This window comes from Hemitrygon akajei, chromosome 25, assembly GCF_048418815.1.
Source record: "Hemitrygon akajei chromosome 25, sHemAka1.3, whole genome shotgun sequence".
Taxonomy (NCBI): domain Eukaryota; kingdom Metazoa; phylum Chordata; class Chondrichthyes; order Myliobatiformes; family Dasyatidae; genus Hemitrygon; species Hemitrygon akajei.
In genome coordinates this window covers 38,030,930-38,048,640 of record NC_133148.1, presented here as the reverse complement: position 1 = coordinate 38,048,640, position 17,711 = coordinate 38,030,930, and the positions used below count along the sequence as shown (strand labels likewise).

The 17,711-nt window shown below is 48.5% G+C and overlaps 1 protein-coding gene across 1 annotated transcript in view; it reads right to left on the bottom strand.

Annotated features, from left to right (window-relative positions):
- Window positions 1-13,336, bottom strand: part of LOC140716159 (prolyl hydroxylase EGLN2-like) — a 31,325-nt gene extending 17,989 nt beyond the window's left edge. Inside the window, exons 1-3 of the mRNA XM_073028808.1 lie at window positions 13,220-13,336; window positions 7,443-7,562; window positions 2,024-2,160 (exon numbers count right to left, since the gene is read on the bottom strand). Of these exons, the coding sequence (XP_072884909.1) occupies window positions 2,024-2,160; window positions 7,443-7,562; window positions 13,220-13,336 (374 nt within the window). The remainder of the gene's footprint in view (window positions 1-2,023; window positions 2,161-7,442; window positions 7,563-13,219) is intronic.
- Between the last annotated feature and the right edge of the window lie 4,375 nt (window positions 13,337-17,711).

Sequence of the window (17,711 nt, the reverse complement as noted above, 5' to 3'; positions counted from 1 at the left end):
GCGTAAGCGTTACACGCACAAAACGCTGGAGGAACTCAGCAGGTCAGACAGCCTCTACGGGAGAGAGTAAACTGTCGACATTTCGGGCCGAGAGCCTTCTTCAGGATTGGAATGAACGAGAAGTCAGGATAAGAAGGGGAGGAAGAAGTACAGGGTGGCAAATGATAGGCGAGACCGGGAGAGGAGACGCGGGGTGAAGTAAAGACCTTGGATGTTCATACGTGGGAGAGATACGAGGCTGGAGAAGGGGGAATCTGATAGGGGAAGAACAGAAGACCATGGAAAGAGGGGAAGGGAGAGGAGCACCAGGGGGAGGTGATGGGCAGGCAGGTGAGAGAGGGAAATGGGAATGGGGAACTTCCAGGAGAGTTACTGGAAGTTCAAGAAATCGATGTTCATGCCGTCAGGTTGGAGGCTGCCCAGATGTTGCTCCTCCAACTATTTAATAGCCTTATTACAGCGGACCAGAGCCTGGAGGGACGTGCTTTCGGGTTTTTGTATCTTCTGCCCGATGGGAGAGGGGAGAAGAGAGAATGTGTGGGGTGGGTGACTTTCTTTACTGAGGCAGCGAAGGACCTTCCCTTAAACCCAGTTTTTATCTACCTTTGTTAAGGGGGAACTGTTCTACCCTTCCTTTTTTTTAAAAAAAACTTTTTATTGAGTTTTCAGATAATTACAGAAAGAAGAAGAAAAAATACCCTTCCCCCCTCCCCTTAAGCCCCTCCCCCCTAATATCCCTATAGAAAAAGAAAGAAAGAAAGAGTGCCTGGATATCGGAAGATCCCCACATGCTCCATGGAGTTCGTAATAACTTTAGTATATATATTTATTTCTTTCCCCAAATAACCAATTATTTTATCTTCAGAGCACCTATATATTTAATCCTGTCTTTTGTAAATAAGGGCGCCAAATTTTCAAAAATGTTTCATATTTATCTCTTAAATTATAAGTAATTTTTTCAAATGGAATACAGCTGGAAATTTCATTCTTCCAACGATCTACACTTAAGTATGAGTCCGATTTCCAAGTAACTGCAATAGCCTTTTTGGCTACTGCCAGTGCAATTTTTATAAATTCTTTCTGATATTTATTCAATTTGGGTTTCGATTTTATCCCTTCAATATCGCCTAATAAAAATAATATTGGATTATGTGGAAGTTGTGTTCCAATAATTTGTTCCAATAAAACTCTTAAATTTGTCCAAAAAGGTTGAATTTCAGAACTAGACCAAGTAGAATGTAAAAAAGTACCAGTTTCTTGGTTACATCGGAAACACTGATCAGATAAATTTGGATTTAATTTATTTATTTTTTTGTGGTGTAATATATAATTGATGTATGTTCTACCCTTTCCATATCCCTCTTTATGTAATCGATCTCCCAACCTCGGGCAGCATCTTTGCTGCTGCAGTTGCATTTGACGGTTTTTTCGTCGAGGCCGAGTCGCTAGCTCCGACGCTCGACCCAGCGCAGATGGAAAGCGCGCACGGAGTCGGCCGGATTCGAACCCGGGACCATTCGCCTCAAACTCCGGTGCTGACACCGCTACACCACCAGCTCTTCCACTCCAGGCAGAAAGAGACCCAGCCCCTCCAGTATCAAGCAGGTGAAAGGCTCTTGATCATTCAGGGCACGAAAGGTTACGGGGAGAATGGGGTTGAGAGGGATGATAAACCAGCCATGATGGAGATGACCGATGGGCTGAATGGCCTAATTCTGCGCCTATGTTGCGTGCTCCCTCCTCGTAACCGAGACATTTCACTCCAGGCCACGTTGTGAATTCCTCTCCATCCTCACCAGAAAATTATTTATTATTTATAAATTAATTATTTCAGAAGATGATTACCCAAGTCCAGAAGGGGTCTGCCCGGCCCAGGCCCCAGTTTGGCGCACGTTCTTTTTTGCTCCTGCACGCGGAAAACCTTGAGGTCGCTGCAGCCCAGTAGCCCCAAACCGCTCCCCACCCCACCCCAATGTCACCATCTCACTCACCACACCCCCCCGACCGGCTCCCTCCCAATTACCTGGTGGCGAACGCGGGCTTCACTTCGTGGGGGTTTCGGCGGTCAGACCAGAAGATGAGTAACCTGTCGAACAAAGGCTCAATGTTGGCGACCTCTGATCGATTCTCCGGGAATATCTGCAGCAGGCCGCCGTGGACCTGGGGAAACAAACGGAAGGGAAGAGGTGGGCGGTGAACGGCAGTGCCAGCACCGCGGAGTGAGAGTAGATGGTTCGCTTGATAGGTACATGGAGCTTAGGAAATAGAGCGTTACGCGCTAGGGAAATTCTAGGCAGCTCCTAGAGTAGGTCACATGGTCAGCACAATATTGTGGGCTGAAGGGCCTGTAATGTGCTGTAGATTTCTATGCTCTATGTTTAAGAATAACTGTAACAGCTCATTTATTGAACACCGAAACCTGAACACGAAGCCTGGCAACCGAAGCTCATGTAGTTACACGGTCACGTCAGACCAGCCCCTTAAATTGAAACGCAACTCAACGTCAGTGCTTGTGAATTCTGCACGTTTCCACTGACTGGATTACCCCGCAAAACCACTCCATCCAAATGCATCGAGTCTCGTTACGGCCGCTGCTCCAACCACGGCCACAGGAGACTTGCAGAGTTGTGGACACAGCTTAGCACATCACGGAAACCAGCCTCCTCTCCGTGGACTCTCACTGCCTCGGTGTCATCAAAGACCCCACCTATCCTCCTTAGATGGAGAGAGATGTTGCCCCGCCCACTCATGCGCAATGGCTTAACGACATTATGGCCTGCTTGGACCTCGAAAAAATTCATTATTCAGTTCTTAATTCGGATCTAAAGTTCCATAAGGTCTGGGGACCTTTTATCGAGTACTTTCATAACCTTCCTGTTGACTAGGGTTTTTTTTTCTCTTCTTTTCGGTCCCTTGCTTTCAGCTCCTTTTTTCTGGTAGCAGGCATTATTATCCTCTGTTGCTAAGTATATTCACAGTCTGGGAGTTTGACTGTCCTGACTTATACTCTCTATATTGTAGTGTGGTTGGTCTGGAGTTGTTGTTTTTTCTTGTGTTGTGGGGCTTGGGGAGGACACTAAGCTTACCGGTCTTTAATTTAGGTGCTTTTTTTTGTTAAATTCTCTTCCTTTGTAGCATATTGTTATTGTATGCTTAATCTTGCACTGTATTAATGTTCCTCATTGGGATTTGGGGTTTTTAATTTGTAAAATGTTTTGAAAAACTAATTAAAAAAAATTTTTTTTAAAAAGACCCCACCTACACACAACGTTCTCTCTTCCTCCCCCCTCCCATCAGGCAGAAGATACAAGGCGACCCACACAGAATGCTGGAGATACTCGGCAGGTCAGGCAAAATCTATGGAAATGGATAAACAGTCAACGTTTCGGGTGAGACCCTACTCCGGGACTGGAAAGGAAGGGGGAAGACGCCAGAATAAAGAGGTGGTGGGGGGGGGGAGGGGAAGGAGGATAGCCAGAAGGTACTATGTGAAGTCAGGCGGGTCGGAAAGATAAGGGGCCGGCCCAGACAGAGTGGAAAGGCAGGGTGTTGGGACCGGAGGTAGAAGTCTGGCCGATTTCACTGGCTCTCCTGCAACTTTCACTCCTCTCCTCGCGACGCTGAGGCTGTGAGACTGCCCAGGCTGCCGTGCTTCGTGTCTGCAAGCTTTGTGGGGATTTGCCCCGCTAACGTGATGAACTGAGACCGAGGCTTTGGGCCTAGTCCAGGCTGCTCCAGGGATTCAGATCTAAGGACGCAATTTGGCTCGCGATGCCAACGCGTGCTTCTACTGTTTGCATGATCTGTGTTTTTTTTTCTCTTTCTCGGCCCATTCTCTTTTTTTTAAATTGGTTTCTCTCGGGTTTCTTGCTCTGCGGCTCTGCAAGCAGACAAATCTCAAGGTGCATCATTTATATCGACTTTGATAATAAATGTACTTTGAAGTAGGAATCTGATAGGAGAGGGGGAGGTGATAGGCAGGTGAGAGGAGGTAAAATGTCAGAATGGGGAATAAAAGTGGGGGGGGGGGGGGGGGAAAGGATATTTTTTAACCAGAAGGAAAATTGATATTCATGCCATCAGGTTGGAGGCTACCTATCGGAATATGAAGTGTTGCTCCTCCACCCCGAGGGTGGCCTCATCCTAGCACAAGAGGAGGCCGTGGGCCGACATGTCACAACGGGGAATGGGAATGGGAACATTTGGCCAGCAGGAAGTGATGGAGCGGAGGTGCTCGACACAGCAGCCCCCCCAATCTGTGACGGGTCTCACGAATGTGGAAGGGGCCACATCGGGAGCACCAGACACGATAGACAACTCCAGAAGGCCAACAGCTGAAGCGTTGCCTCACCTGGAAGGGCTGTTTGGGGCCCCCGAATGGAATATGAGGGACTGGGGCCGCTTGCAGGCAGAGCTGAGAGCACGTCCCACCAAACTTAAGAACAGCTTCTACCCCACTGTTATAAAACTAATGAACCTCTGCACAAAATACAGTACCAACTGAGTTCTGAAAAGCCAGACCGGAGGTGCAGAGGATGTTTCCAACAGAAGGAGCAGCTTTCCGGAATCTATCTTTATGACTTGCTAATTTATTTGTGGTAATATTACTTTATGTGTTGTGTACATGTGTGAGTTGTGTTGGAGCATGGCCAAGTGGTTAAGGCGTTGGCCTAGTGATCCGAAGGTCACTGGTTCGAGCCTCAGCTGAGGCGGCGTGTTGTGTCCCTGAGCAAGGCACTTAACCACACATTGCTCTGCGACGACACCGGTGCCAAGCCGTATCAGCCCTTCCCTTCCCTTGGACAACATCGGTGGCGTGGAGAGGAGAGACTTGGCAACTGCCAGTCTCCCATACAACCCTGCCCAGGCCTGTGCCCTGGAAACTTTCCAAGGCGCAAATCCATGGTCTCTCGAGACTAACGGATGCCTATATATGTGTGAGTTATATGTACTGTGCTGTACACCTTGGTCCGGAAGTATGTTGTTTCATGTGAATGGCTGAATGACAAAAAACTTGAAATTGAACTTAAACTCAGAATACAAGAATGTCCCTTTGGACCCAGAGACGAGGAGGAATTTCTTTAGCCAGTAGGGTGGTGAATCTGAGGAATTTTATTGCCACAGACGGCTGTGCAGGCCAGATCATTGGGTATATTTAAAGTGGAGGTGATAAGTGGCTCTTGATAAGTGAGGCCGTCAAAAGAGAAGGCAGAGGAGGCCATCCGGCCCATCGAGCCTGCCCCGCCATTCAATAAGATCATGGCTGATCTGTCTGTAAACTCAGCTCCATCTACCTGCCTTTTCCCCATAACCCTTAATTCCCCTACTATGTAAAAACCTATCTAACTGTTTCTTAAATATATTTAGTGAGGAAGCCTCAGCTGCTTCCCTGGGCAGGGAATTCCACTGATTCACCACTCTCTGGGAAAAACAGTTTCTCCTCATCTCCGTCCTAAATCTTCTCCCCTGAATCTTGAGGCAATGTCCCCTAGTTCTAGTCTCACTTACCAATGGAAACAACTTTCCCTACTTCTATCTTATCTACCCCTTTCAAAATTTTGTATGTTTCTATTAGATTAGATTAGGTTCAACTTTATTGTCATTGTGCCGAGTACAGATACAAAGCCAAATGAAATGCAGTTAGCATCTAACCAGAAATGCAAAGAATAGTGTTATTGACAAAATAACTGTGAATAAAAAGTAAGTGCTACAGCACACAAATATAAAAGTACTGAGACAGTACAATATGGGTGCAATACTGTGATGTGAGGTTCAGCAGGGTCACAGCCTCAGGGAAGAAGCTCTTCCTGTGCCTGCTGGTGCGGGAGCGGAGGCTCCTGTAGCCCTTACCGGATGGGAGAGAGTAAAAAGTCCATGGTTAGAGTGAGATGCATCCTTGATAATGCTTTTTGTCCTGCCCGGGCAGCGTTTATGATAGATGTTCTCAATGGTGGGCAATTGGGTGCCGATAATCTGCTGGGCAGTTTTCACCACACGCTGGATCCCCTCTCATTCTTCTGAATTCCAGAAAGTATAATCCCAGGTGACTCAATCTCTCCTCATAGGTTAACCCCTTCATCCCTGGGATCAACTTGGTGAACCTCCTCTGCACCGCCTCCAAAGCCAGTATATCCTTCCTCAAGTATGGAGACCAGAAATGCACACAGTACTCCAGGCGCAGCCTCACCAGTACCCTGGTCTTATAAACATGGACTCTTAATCTCACAATCTACCTTTTCATGGTCTTTGCACCTCACTGTCTACCTGCACGGTGCTTTCTCTGAGGTGGTAACACTCTATTCTGCATCCTGCTTTTCTTTATACTGCCCTGAGGCTCTTGTGTATGGAATGGTCTGTGCAAACGCCATAAGTTTTTGTAAAGGTGTTCACTGTATCTCAGTACACAGGGTAATAATTCCAATTCTTTCTTCAGAGCAATGCCTCAGAAAGGCGGTGCCCATCATTAAGGACCCCCATCACCCAGGACATGCCCTCTTCTCATTGTTATAACAGGGAGGAGGTACAAGAGCCTGAAGACACACAGTCAACAATTCAGGAACAGCTTCTTCCCCTCTGTCATCTGATTTCTGAATGGACATCGAACCTATGAACACGACCTTAATACACACACACACACACACACACACACACACACACACACACACTTCCCCCACCCCCCCAATCATCTATACCCATATAAAGATCCATCCATCTGCATATTATATATGTACTGTATATCCGGGTGGCAGAGTGGAGGTACGTCTCTACCAAAGGAGGTGTAAGGTCCTCCTTCCCTCCGCTAACCTGCAGGTCACCTTTGGGCAAGGTGTAGCACCTGCATAGCCCCCCCAATCAGGGTCACGTGAACCCATGGGGGCAGGTGGTGGATGGTCGTATGAGCAGCCGGTGCAGATCACAAGTCCTGGTTATGTGACCACTGACACCAGGCAGACAATCTCTGTAGAGTATTGATAATGGCTGGGGGTCACCCGTCTTGTAAAGACACTGCCCAGAATAATTCAATGGCAAACCACTTCTGTATAAAAAGAACCATCATGGCCATGGAAAGACCATGGTCACCCACGTCATACGACAAGGCATATGATGATGGTGATGTTGAGAACATAGAACAGTACAGCACAGTGAGGCCCTTCAGCCCACAATGTTGTGGCAACCCTTTAACCGACTCCAAGATTAATCTATCCCATCCCTCCCAGATATCTTTCTCTCATTCACGTCCCAGCGAATTACCTCAGTAGCAGTTCCCACATTCCTCGACACTGTCCAAACCTGCCAACCCACATTGAGAGTCCTGCTGGGACTGGACTCCCGACACACCGCTGAGAGCCGATGGCAGGGGCTTGCCGGCCTCCGTGGGGCTCAGCACTTATTCCAGTGACAGCCAGCAAACCAGAGGGCCGGCCGGCCGTACCACTACTTACACTGACGTCCCAGTCCCTGTTCAGGTAGTAAATGCAGGTGACGCAGCGCCCGTCTCCGTTCGGATTGTCGATATGGCGAACGTAGCCCGTCCCGTGTCCGGGGTAACAAGCTACCATGGCCTGTAGAGAGGAAAGAGTGTTAACCGCAAGGCCGAACCATCCACAGCAAAGCAAGAGTACAACGCGGGTGGCGTCTAGCGACAGCACGGAAGTGTCGCGGTTAGCATAACTCTTTATAGCGTCGACGACTCGGGTTCGGTAAGGCACTTGTACGTTTTCCCCGTGACCGCGTGGGTTAGGGTGAGTGAGTCACCGGCACTCTGGCACGGGAAGTGCGGCAAGACTTGGGGGCAGGCCCCAGCACATGTTCGGACCGTGATGGTCGCCGGTGCAAACGCATTTTGCCGTGCGCTTTGATGTACGTACGACAGATAAAGCTAATCGCTCTTCTCCTTAGAAAGATCTGGCCTGCATAGGGCTGCCCTCAGCCAGGCTGGGGGCACAGTTCCACATCAGTCCCTGGTCCTGGCGGAGGGTATGGACCCATCAGCTCACAGCTGACTCTAATGTACCTGCGGTGAGGCAGTGCTAACATCCAAGAGGACCATAACCTCATCGTAGGGTTTGGAGGCTCACGTGCCTCAGTGACCCGGGGAGCTATGCTGGCTGGAGTCAGGGTTTATGCTTTGGCTCTTGGTAGGGTCAGCCATGCCAAACAGGTCAAAGGGTAAAGGCCAGACTAAAGAGTGACCCATCGGTCCTCCAGGTTCGGGGGTTCAGCTCAGGGCCAACAACCCCGACTGGTCAAACAAAACTGTTACAGGAACAGCAACGAAGAACCCTTCTACATCTGAGTCTGACGTTAACCTGAGTCTCCACCCAGGATTTGCATGGCTGACAGGAGTGAAAACCGAGAGGAAACTACTGACATGACGGAGGAAGCCCTGAACACCGCCAGGGATGGAGGACCTTCACTGCAGCCGTAAACACCAACGACGTCGGGCTAAACCCTTCGCCCTCTGAAGGAGCAGTGACTCTGTACGTCTACACAGTGCTTCAGCCTCACCCCACTGGACGGTGATCCTGTTGTTCATCAGGAACCCTTTCCCTATTGAACGGACAAGGACCCTGCACAGTTACCCAGCGATTGTAGTGTTTAACCCTTTCCCTACAAGATAAAGTGACCCTGCAGATACTCAGTAACTAACCTTCACCGAGCTGAATCAACACGGTGCAGTGTTTAACCCTTACCCTGCTGAATGGCCCTGCAGTTTTACAGATTAACCCTTTCTCTACCAAAATAACAATGTGCAGTTTCAGCGTTTAACCCTTACCCTGATGAATGGCTCTGTGGTTATACAGATTAACCATTTCTGTACTAAATGAATGATTGCGCATAGTGTTTAACCCTTACCCTGCTGAACGGCTCCGTACTTATACAGATTAAACATTTCTTTACTAAATGAGCAATGACTGTGCACAGTGTTTGACCCTTACCCTGCTGAATAGTTCTGGTGTCATACATATTAACCCTTTCTCTACTAAATCTATAGAATAACTGTATTGTTACCCAGCGTCTCATCTTCCGCTGCTGAATGGCTGTGTAGTTATACAGATCAACCCTTTCTCTACTAAACGAGCAATGACTGTGCACAGTTACAGTGTTTAACTCTACAGTTCTATACTGTCGATTAACCCTTTCCCACTAAAAGAGCAATATTTGTGCATACATAGTAGTTAACCCTTACCCTGTTGAATAAGCAGACTTAATGTATAATTTAATATAGGGAAGCAGTCTGTGCTCCCTAGTCAATCCCCCCTACCTCGTCCATCTCACCTCTGGCAGACCCCTCCCCTGCAATTTCCTCATGCACAGTTCAACTGTCTGTTGAAACAAGTTGGCTGCTTGTGTCTCCAATGTGGCACCTTCTTGAATCTGAATTGAATTGAATTTTGGTTTATTGTCATTTAGAAACCACAACTGCAATGCAGTTTAAAAATGAGACAACATTCCTCCGGAACGATATCACAAAAGCACACGACAAAACAGACTACACCAGAAAATCCACGTAACGTTTGGCAATCCCCAAATCCAGAGTCCGGAGAGGTCAGTAATCTGCCGGTAATCGGCTGGAATTCACGCTCCCTTCCCCATTGGACAGGTACCAACTCCAGCCCAGAGAAGCGAGCGGCAACCAAGCTGCACCGGGGCTGCCACAGTGCCCGAGATGCAGTCCGCAGGTACGCTTCAGTCGGGGGGGTGACGGAGAGCGTTCGAGGCACCTAGCACGCCGTGGAAACAAAACTCGTCCCACACATCCCCTTCTCAGCTTAAAGCTATGCCCTCTTGGTGTTTGACATTCCAACCTTAGGGAAAAGGATTCTGACTGCCTAGCCTAACGAAGCCTCTCACAATATTCTACATCTCTCCCAGTCCAGAGGAAATATCCTAGGTTTGTCCAACCTCCTCACATACCCAGGTGGCAGTTTGAAAAACGACTCCAGCACCCTCACCGGAGCCTCCACGCGCTCCCTGTAAAGAGACGAGTGGAAATGTACGCAATGTGCTAAGTGAGGGGTGGTGGGGTGCAGATACTACCAAAGCACTTAGGCCTCCCCTCCAGGGAAGATGTGCTGAAAACAAGAGGGCACACGACTAAGATCAGGGACAAGAGATTTAAACTGGACAGCGGGGGCTCCTTCACACACAGGGGCCGGGCGTATTTTGAACTGCCGTACACAGCTGTTATGAAACGTGGGTTACGGACCAAGTAAAAGATGGCTGCAGTCACTCAGCACTTTCGCGCAAGGGTTTATTCGGTGTGTCAAAAAAAAATCAATAACAGCTCCGGAGTGAACTCCTGTCAGTCCCGATCCCTCTCTCCCACTGATGGTTTTATTTGGGCATCACGAGACACAATCTTTAACTACCCACAAAATTAACTAAGACTACACACGAATCAGAGTTCACTATCTCCAGCAATGGCCTGGAAGACGTGCACCCTCAGGGAGCGGCCCAGTTCCTCGCCGATTTCGCCGAATGACGCGTCACTGGAGAATGAAACCTGGGGGCGGCAGGCGGCGCGTGCTGCTTTCGGAAGAGGCCATCCTTCTCCCTGTTTTTTGAGGGGGAGAGAGGGGGAGAGCCCGTCGGTCCCCGAGACGGAGGGCTCGGAGAAGCGACGCGGATGATCGGAAGACCGGAACAGCGAGTCTTCGGTCTCCGCAATCGTCGCGGGAGCGACGTCTCTCTCCCTCGATGGGGGTAGAGAGCGGTCTGAGATACCAAAGTGCTGTGTTATGGACTTTGCATCAACATCCCCTTGTGGGGGGCTTTGCTATCGCGTGCATGGTGGGGGGTGGGAGGGAGGGTTGATGGTTCTGCTGGCACAAATGGGGTGGGGGGGGGCTTCGTGGTTCCGACATTACAAACACTCATTCTCTGGGTTTTCTTGTTTCGTGGATGTCTGTGAAGAGCAAGAAATTCAGGTTGTATGTTGTACACATGCTGCACCCCGATTACAACGCAGTTGCAATAACACTACAAAATAAACAGAAGTAGCGACCTTAAATACACTGTACTGCTGCCACAAAAAAAACAAATTTCATGACAGATGTGAGTGATGATAAACCTGATTCTGATCTGGGTCTCTGTTGTGGACTGAGAGTGGGATGAGGGCAGGGAGAGGGGAATCATGGTTGGGAAAAGGGGAAGGGAGAGGGAAGCACCAGTGAGACATTCTGTAATGATTACTAAACCGATTGTTTGGAATCAAATGACCTTACCTGGTGTCTCAGGGCTGGATGTGTCTGCCAACATTCCCCCCCCGCCCCACTGCCCTGACACTCCATCTCTGACACCCTCGTCATTCCCAACGTCCTTTGTTCCCACCAGATTTACAAACTTGCTCTCCGCTCCACGTTGACAAATACAGTCCTATGCAAAAGTCTTAGGCACCCTCGCTACATATATGTGCCTAAAACTTTTGCACACTGTATATTCTTTATTTAAGAGTGTTTTTTTTTAAACATATTGCATGTACTGCCACAAAAGAACAAATTTCACAACATACATCAGTGATGATAAGTGAAGGGACTAGCTCGCTGGGCAACAAGGTCAGCAGAGACAAGTTAGGCCGAAGGCTCTGTTTCTGTGTTGTACGACTCGACGACTGTCCAAGGGGCAGGGCAGGGAGAATTAATCCAGACCCAGCGAGCACTGTGTCGCAAGGAAGGCCGTGGCCATTAATAATGAAGTGTTTGTCCCAGTAAGAGATGGTAAACAGCTGAATTATTCACATGACGGAATGTAAAAGGAGAAGAACAATTTTCCCCGCCTCCCAGTAAAGGCCTTGAAATCTGCCTGCACTAGCCTACAGATCTAGACTGTATCTATCAGTCTAGACACAGATCGGCACCGGCCTACCCCTAGCCTAGACACAGATCGGCACCGGCCTACCCCTAGCCTAGACACAGATCGGCACCGGCCTACCCCTAGCCTAGACACAGATCGGCACCGGCCTACCCCTAGCCTAGACACATATGTGCACCGGACTACCCCTAGCCTAGACACAGATCGGCACCGGACTACCCCTAGTCTAGACACAGATCGGCACCGGCCTACCCCTAGTCTAGACACAGATCGGCACCGGCCTACCCCTAGCCTAGACACAGATCGGCACCGGCCTACCCCTAGCCTAGACACAGATCGGCACCGGACTACCCCTAGCCTAGACACAGATCGGCACCGGCCTACCCCTAGCCTAGACACAGATCGGCACCGGCCTACCCCTAGCCTAGACACAGATCGGCACCGGACTACCCCTAGCCTAGATGCAGATCTAGATTCAGATTGGCCTCAGAAACCAGTTCTGATTTTGGGCACCAGACTTTGCTGTTGCTACCAGCACACCCTTGAGAAAGCTCTCCCCCACAACTCCCACGTAATACCATCAGTATCAATGGAGATCATTACTGTGAATCAAAAATGAACTGCAGACGCTGAATCCTGAAATATAAACAGAAACAGCAAGAAATGCATGAGGAGTGTACGAAGGGATCTCACGGAAACCAACCAAATATTGAACCAAGGTTCCCAACCTTTCTTATGCCGTGGACCCCTACCAGTAACCAAGGGGTCCATGGATCCCAGGTTGGGAACTTCTGGCCTGGACAAAGCGGATGTGGAGAGGATGTTTCCTATAGTTGGGGAGAGGAGGATCTAGGACCACAGTGCCCACCTCTGAACAGGACATCCATCTAGAACAGAGATGAAGGTGGTGAATCTGTGGAACTCATTGCCACAGACGGCCAAGTCAGCAGGTATATTTAAAGCAGAGGTTGATTAGTCAGGGCACTAAAGGTTACAGGGAGAAGGCAGGAGAACGGGATTGAGAGGGATAAAGCGTCAGCCATGATGGAATGGCAGAGACTCGATGGGCTGAGTGGCCTAATTCAGCTCCTCTGTCACATGGAGACACTCAGCATCTGTGGAGAGAGGATGTGCCAATTCCAGCATCTTGGGATTCTTTTTTTACTCTGGAGGTAACTACTTCGGCCGATGACAATGTAACAGGCTGCCCCTGGCTAATGAAAGGGGCCCCATTTTTAATCTCTGCTTCCTGACTTCATGGGCACTCAGGCCACTTCTGCTTTTAGGTTCTCGAGTCGGAGGGAGGCGGAGGGGGTAAATATGGAGAAGGGGTGGTCGCTGTCCCCGAGACGTGGCACAGGGACGGGAAGGGGAACAGAAACCGCGTTTGGATCGGCAGCCGTACCGCGGACCTAACACCTCGCAGGGAGCGCGTCCTGTCCGTCTGCCGCGAGGAACTGAAATTGGACTTCTGGTCGCCCCGCGCGCCGAGATGCAGGGAACAGCTTTCCTTGCACGCCATTCAATCAGATCAAATCAAATGCCACCGAGCACTGAAGTAGAACGAGGTAAATCAATAACTATGCGCAGTAAAGTGTAACAGCTACAGAGAACGAGCAGATAACCATTAAAGTGCAAGATCATCGTGAGGTACTGAATTGCTCACAGCCTGTTACGTCGCTGGCGTTTAGGGCAGCAATGAAGGTCCTCCATCTCCGGCAGCAGTCATAGCTTCCTTCATCGTGTCAGTAGCTTCCTCTCGGTTTTCACTACTGACTGAAATGCAAGTCCCGGGTGGAGACTCCGGAATACCGTCACACTCGGATGTGGGAGCAACCTTCACTGCTGTTTCCGTGATAATTTTTCTTTACCAGTCAGGGTTGTTGGCCCTGAGCTGAACCCCCGAATCTGGAGGACCGGTGGGCCACTCTTAGTCTGACCTCTACCCTTTGAACCTGTTTTATGGCATGGGCGACCCTACCAAGAGCTATAAAGCCCTGACCCCAGCCAACACAGCTCTCCAGGTCACTGAGGCACATGACAAGGTTGTGGTCCTCTTGCAGGAGACTGTGAGGCCAAGAGACTGTCTTAAGAATCTGATAAGAGCGGGACGGAATCTGTCCTCGAGACTGGTGGGATGTGCTTTTTCCGCCCCATGGGAGAGCGGAGAATGCCTTGTATGGATAAAGTGTTGGTGTTCTTTGGTTTACAGTCCATCCCCAAGTTACAAAAGTATAACTTCTGGACACCTCCATATATACAAACTCCCAAAATATTACTAAATTCTTAAGTCTGACATCAGCACATACATTCCTACAAACAGCAGAAATAATTTCCGCCCTTGTGCTATTTTCAGTAATTGTTCTTTATCATCAGGTTTCTGTGCTTTCAGGCCATTCGGCCCACAATGTTGTGCTGACCTTCAACTTACTCAGTAAGGTACAGTTACTAGCAAAGTATGTACGCAGTATACAGCCCCAAGAGTCACTTTCCTCACAGACTGCCTCAAAACAAAGAAACACCATGAGAAACATCAAACACCCAGCCTGCAAAAAGAGAATAAATCGCACAAATGGCAAAAGAAACAAGTGAAAACACACAGAGCATCAAATATTGAACCACAGAGTCCTTGAAACCGTCTAGGAACGTTCAGTTTAGGTCAGCTCAGTTCAATTGAGCGCGGTGTCATTCACTGACTGCAGGCCGCAGAGCCAGTCCGCCCTGATCGAAATCGCAATTAAAAAAAGTAACCAGAAGCACATAACATGAACTACACAGTTCATGTTAGTTCATGAACAGTTCTATCCATAATCAATGCAACCCTTCCCTCCTACACAGTCCATAACCCTCCATCTTTCTAACATCCATGAGCCTGTCTCAGTCTTTTAAATACCCTGAATGTATCAGCCTCTATCACCACCCCCGGCAGCCTGTACCACGCACCCACCCCTCTCTGACATTACCCCTAGACTTTCCTTCAAGCAGCTTTAAATACCTGGGGTCCACGTACCCCTCGGTTAAAGGCAGAAAAAAGGTTGGGAACCGCTGCCTTAAAATGATTTCTTGAGAAAGCCACTGCCACCCTGGGGCTGGCTGTCCACTCCATGTTTCTGTCTTACACACCTCCCTCACTCCCAAGAGGAAAGCCCTAGATCGCTCAAAGTTTCCTCAAAAAAAAGAGGGACAAGGTAGTGACTCGATAGAGGTGTATAAGATGATGAGGGGCATTGATCGTGTGGATAGTCAGAGGCTTTTTCCCAGGGCTGAAATGGCTAACATGAGGGGGCATAGTTTCAAGGTGCTTGGAATAGGTACAGAGGGGATGTCAGGGGTAAGTTTTTCACACGGAGAATGGTGGGTGCGTGGAATGCACTGCTGGTGGTGGAGGTGGATACAATAGGGTTTTTTTTAAAGAGACTCTTAGATATGTACATGGAGCTTAGAAAAATAGAGGGCTATGCAGTAGGGAAATTCTAGGCAGTTTCTAGAGTAGGGTACATGGTCAGCACAACATTGTGGGCCGAAGGGCCTGTAAAGCGCTGTAGATTTCTATTATCTATGTTTTATGTAGTGTCGCAGTTCGCTGTGATAATACCAGCGACCTGGATTCAATTCCGCCGCTGTCTTTGCGTGGTTTGTACGTCCTGTCACCGTGAGGGTTCCTCCCGAGAGCTCCACTTTCCTCCCACAATCCAAGGGTAGTCAGGTGATTGGTCACATGGGTGAACTGGGCTGGGACAGTCCGGTCAGTTACTGCGGCCAAAACTAGGGGGAGGGGCGCACTTTACAGTGTTCAGAGGACTCCAGAGAGTGGTGGGTGCGTGGAGCACGCTACTGTGGGAGAGGCAGTTACACTGGGGACATTTAAGAGGCTCTTACATTGGTACATCAATGAAAGAAAAATGGAAGGGAAGGATTAGATTTTTCTTAGAGTTGGTTAAAAGGACCCCCATCATCCAGGGCATGCCCTTTTCTCATTGTTACCATCAGGGAGGAGGTAAAGGAGTTTGAAGGCACACACTTAAAGATGCAGGAACAGCTTCTTCCTCTCTGCCATCCCATTCCTGAATGGACTTTGAACCCACCAACACTACCTCAGTACTTGTTCAACAATATAAGTAATATGATTCACATTTTATTTTCTTTTATGTGTTGTACTGCTGCTACAAAGTTAACAAACTTCACGACATGTGCCCGTGACATTAAACCCGACTCTGATTCAACATCACAGTACGACATTATGGGCCGAAGGGCCTCTACCGTTCTACGTTCTATAGTGCGTCCTTCCTCCGCTACCTAGTAACAGATTAAGACACAAGAGGCTACAGAGTCAAGGTCGTTCACTCAAGGTCTACGGGGAAAGCTGCATTTTTCGGATATCTGGCACAGGAATCCAGTCACATTGACATTTCACACGCAGAAAATCAAAGGACGACGTACGGGGATGGGTAAGATTGATCTTAAGAGTAGGTTAAAGGGTCCGCACAACATCCTGGGCGAAGGGCCTGTGCTGTGATGTTCTACGTTCTGTAAGCACTGTGGTCACTTTGCACTAAAACGTACTTCTTGTAATTGGCAAGAGGGCAAAGGTCGTTAACAGCATTGCTGAGCAGAGAGATCTTGGGATCCAAGTTCATAGCTCCATGAAAGTAGCTACAGAGGTCGATACAGTGGTAAGGCTCATGGAATGCTTGCTTTTATTAGTCGAGGCATTGAGTTCAAAAGTCAAGAGGTTATGTTGCAAGTTTATAAAACTCTGGTTAGGCCACATCTGGAGTATTGCGTACAGTTCTGGTCGCCTCACTATAGGAAGGATGTTGAGGCTTTGGAGAGGGTGCAGAAGAGGTTTAGCAGGATGCTGCCTGGTTTAGAGGACGTGTGCTGTCATGAGAGGCTGGATAAACTTGGGCTGTTTTCTCTGGAATGCTGGAGGCTGAGGGGAGATCTGATCGAGGTTTACAAGAATATGACAGGCACAGGTAGATTAGACAGAGAGTATCTGTCTCCCAGGGTTGGAATGTCTAATACCAGAGGGCGTGCATTGAAGGTGAGAGGAGGTAGGTTCAAGGGAGATGTGAGGGGTGAGGTTTTTTTTTAACTCAGAGAGGGGTGGATGTCTGGAACAGGTATGCCTGTTATTGCCTAGTATGGTGGTAGAGGCAAATACATTAGAGGCTTTTAAGAGATGTTTGGATAGGGACATGGATGTGAGGAAGATGGAGTGATATGGACACGGTGTAGGTAGGAGCGGTTTGATTTTGGGGTTTTTGTGATTTACTTTTTAAACTGGTTCAGCACAACACTGTGGGCCGAATGGCCTGCTCCTGCGCTGTACTCTCTGCTCTGCAGTACGTTAATTCTAATTGTGCTCTCTCGTTCACAAATCGTGCGTAATAGATAGATAGATAGATAGATAGATACTTTATTCATCCCCATGGGGAAATTCAACATTTTTTCCAATGTCCCATACACTTGTTGTAGCAAAAACTCATTACATACAATACTTAACTCAGTAATAATATGATATGCATCTAAATCACTATCTCAAAAAGCATTAATAATAGCTTTAAAAAAAAAAGTTCTTAAGTCCTGGCAGTTGAATTGTAAAGCCTAATGGCATTGGGGAGTATTGACCTCTTCATCCTGTCTGAGGAGCATTGCATCGACAGTAACCTGTCGCTGAAACTGCTTCTCTGTCTCTGGATGGTGCTATGTAGAGGATGTTCAGGGTTTTCCATAATTGACCGTAGCCTACTCAGCGCCCTTCGCTCAGCTACCGATGTTAAACTCTTATGCTTAACCTCTGTGAATAGGAGCTGGGGGGGCCTGTCATCCTATCAGACGGTCGGTGGGCCGGACAAGGAGAAGTTAACTTAGCGCCCGCCTTCCCTTTAGTA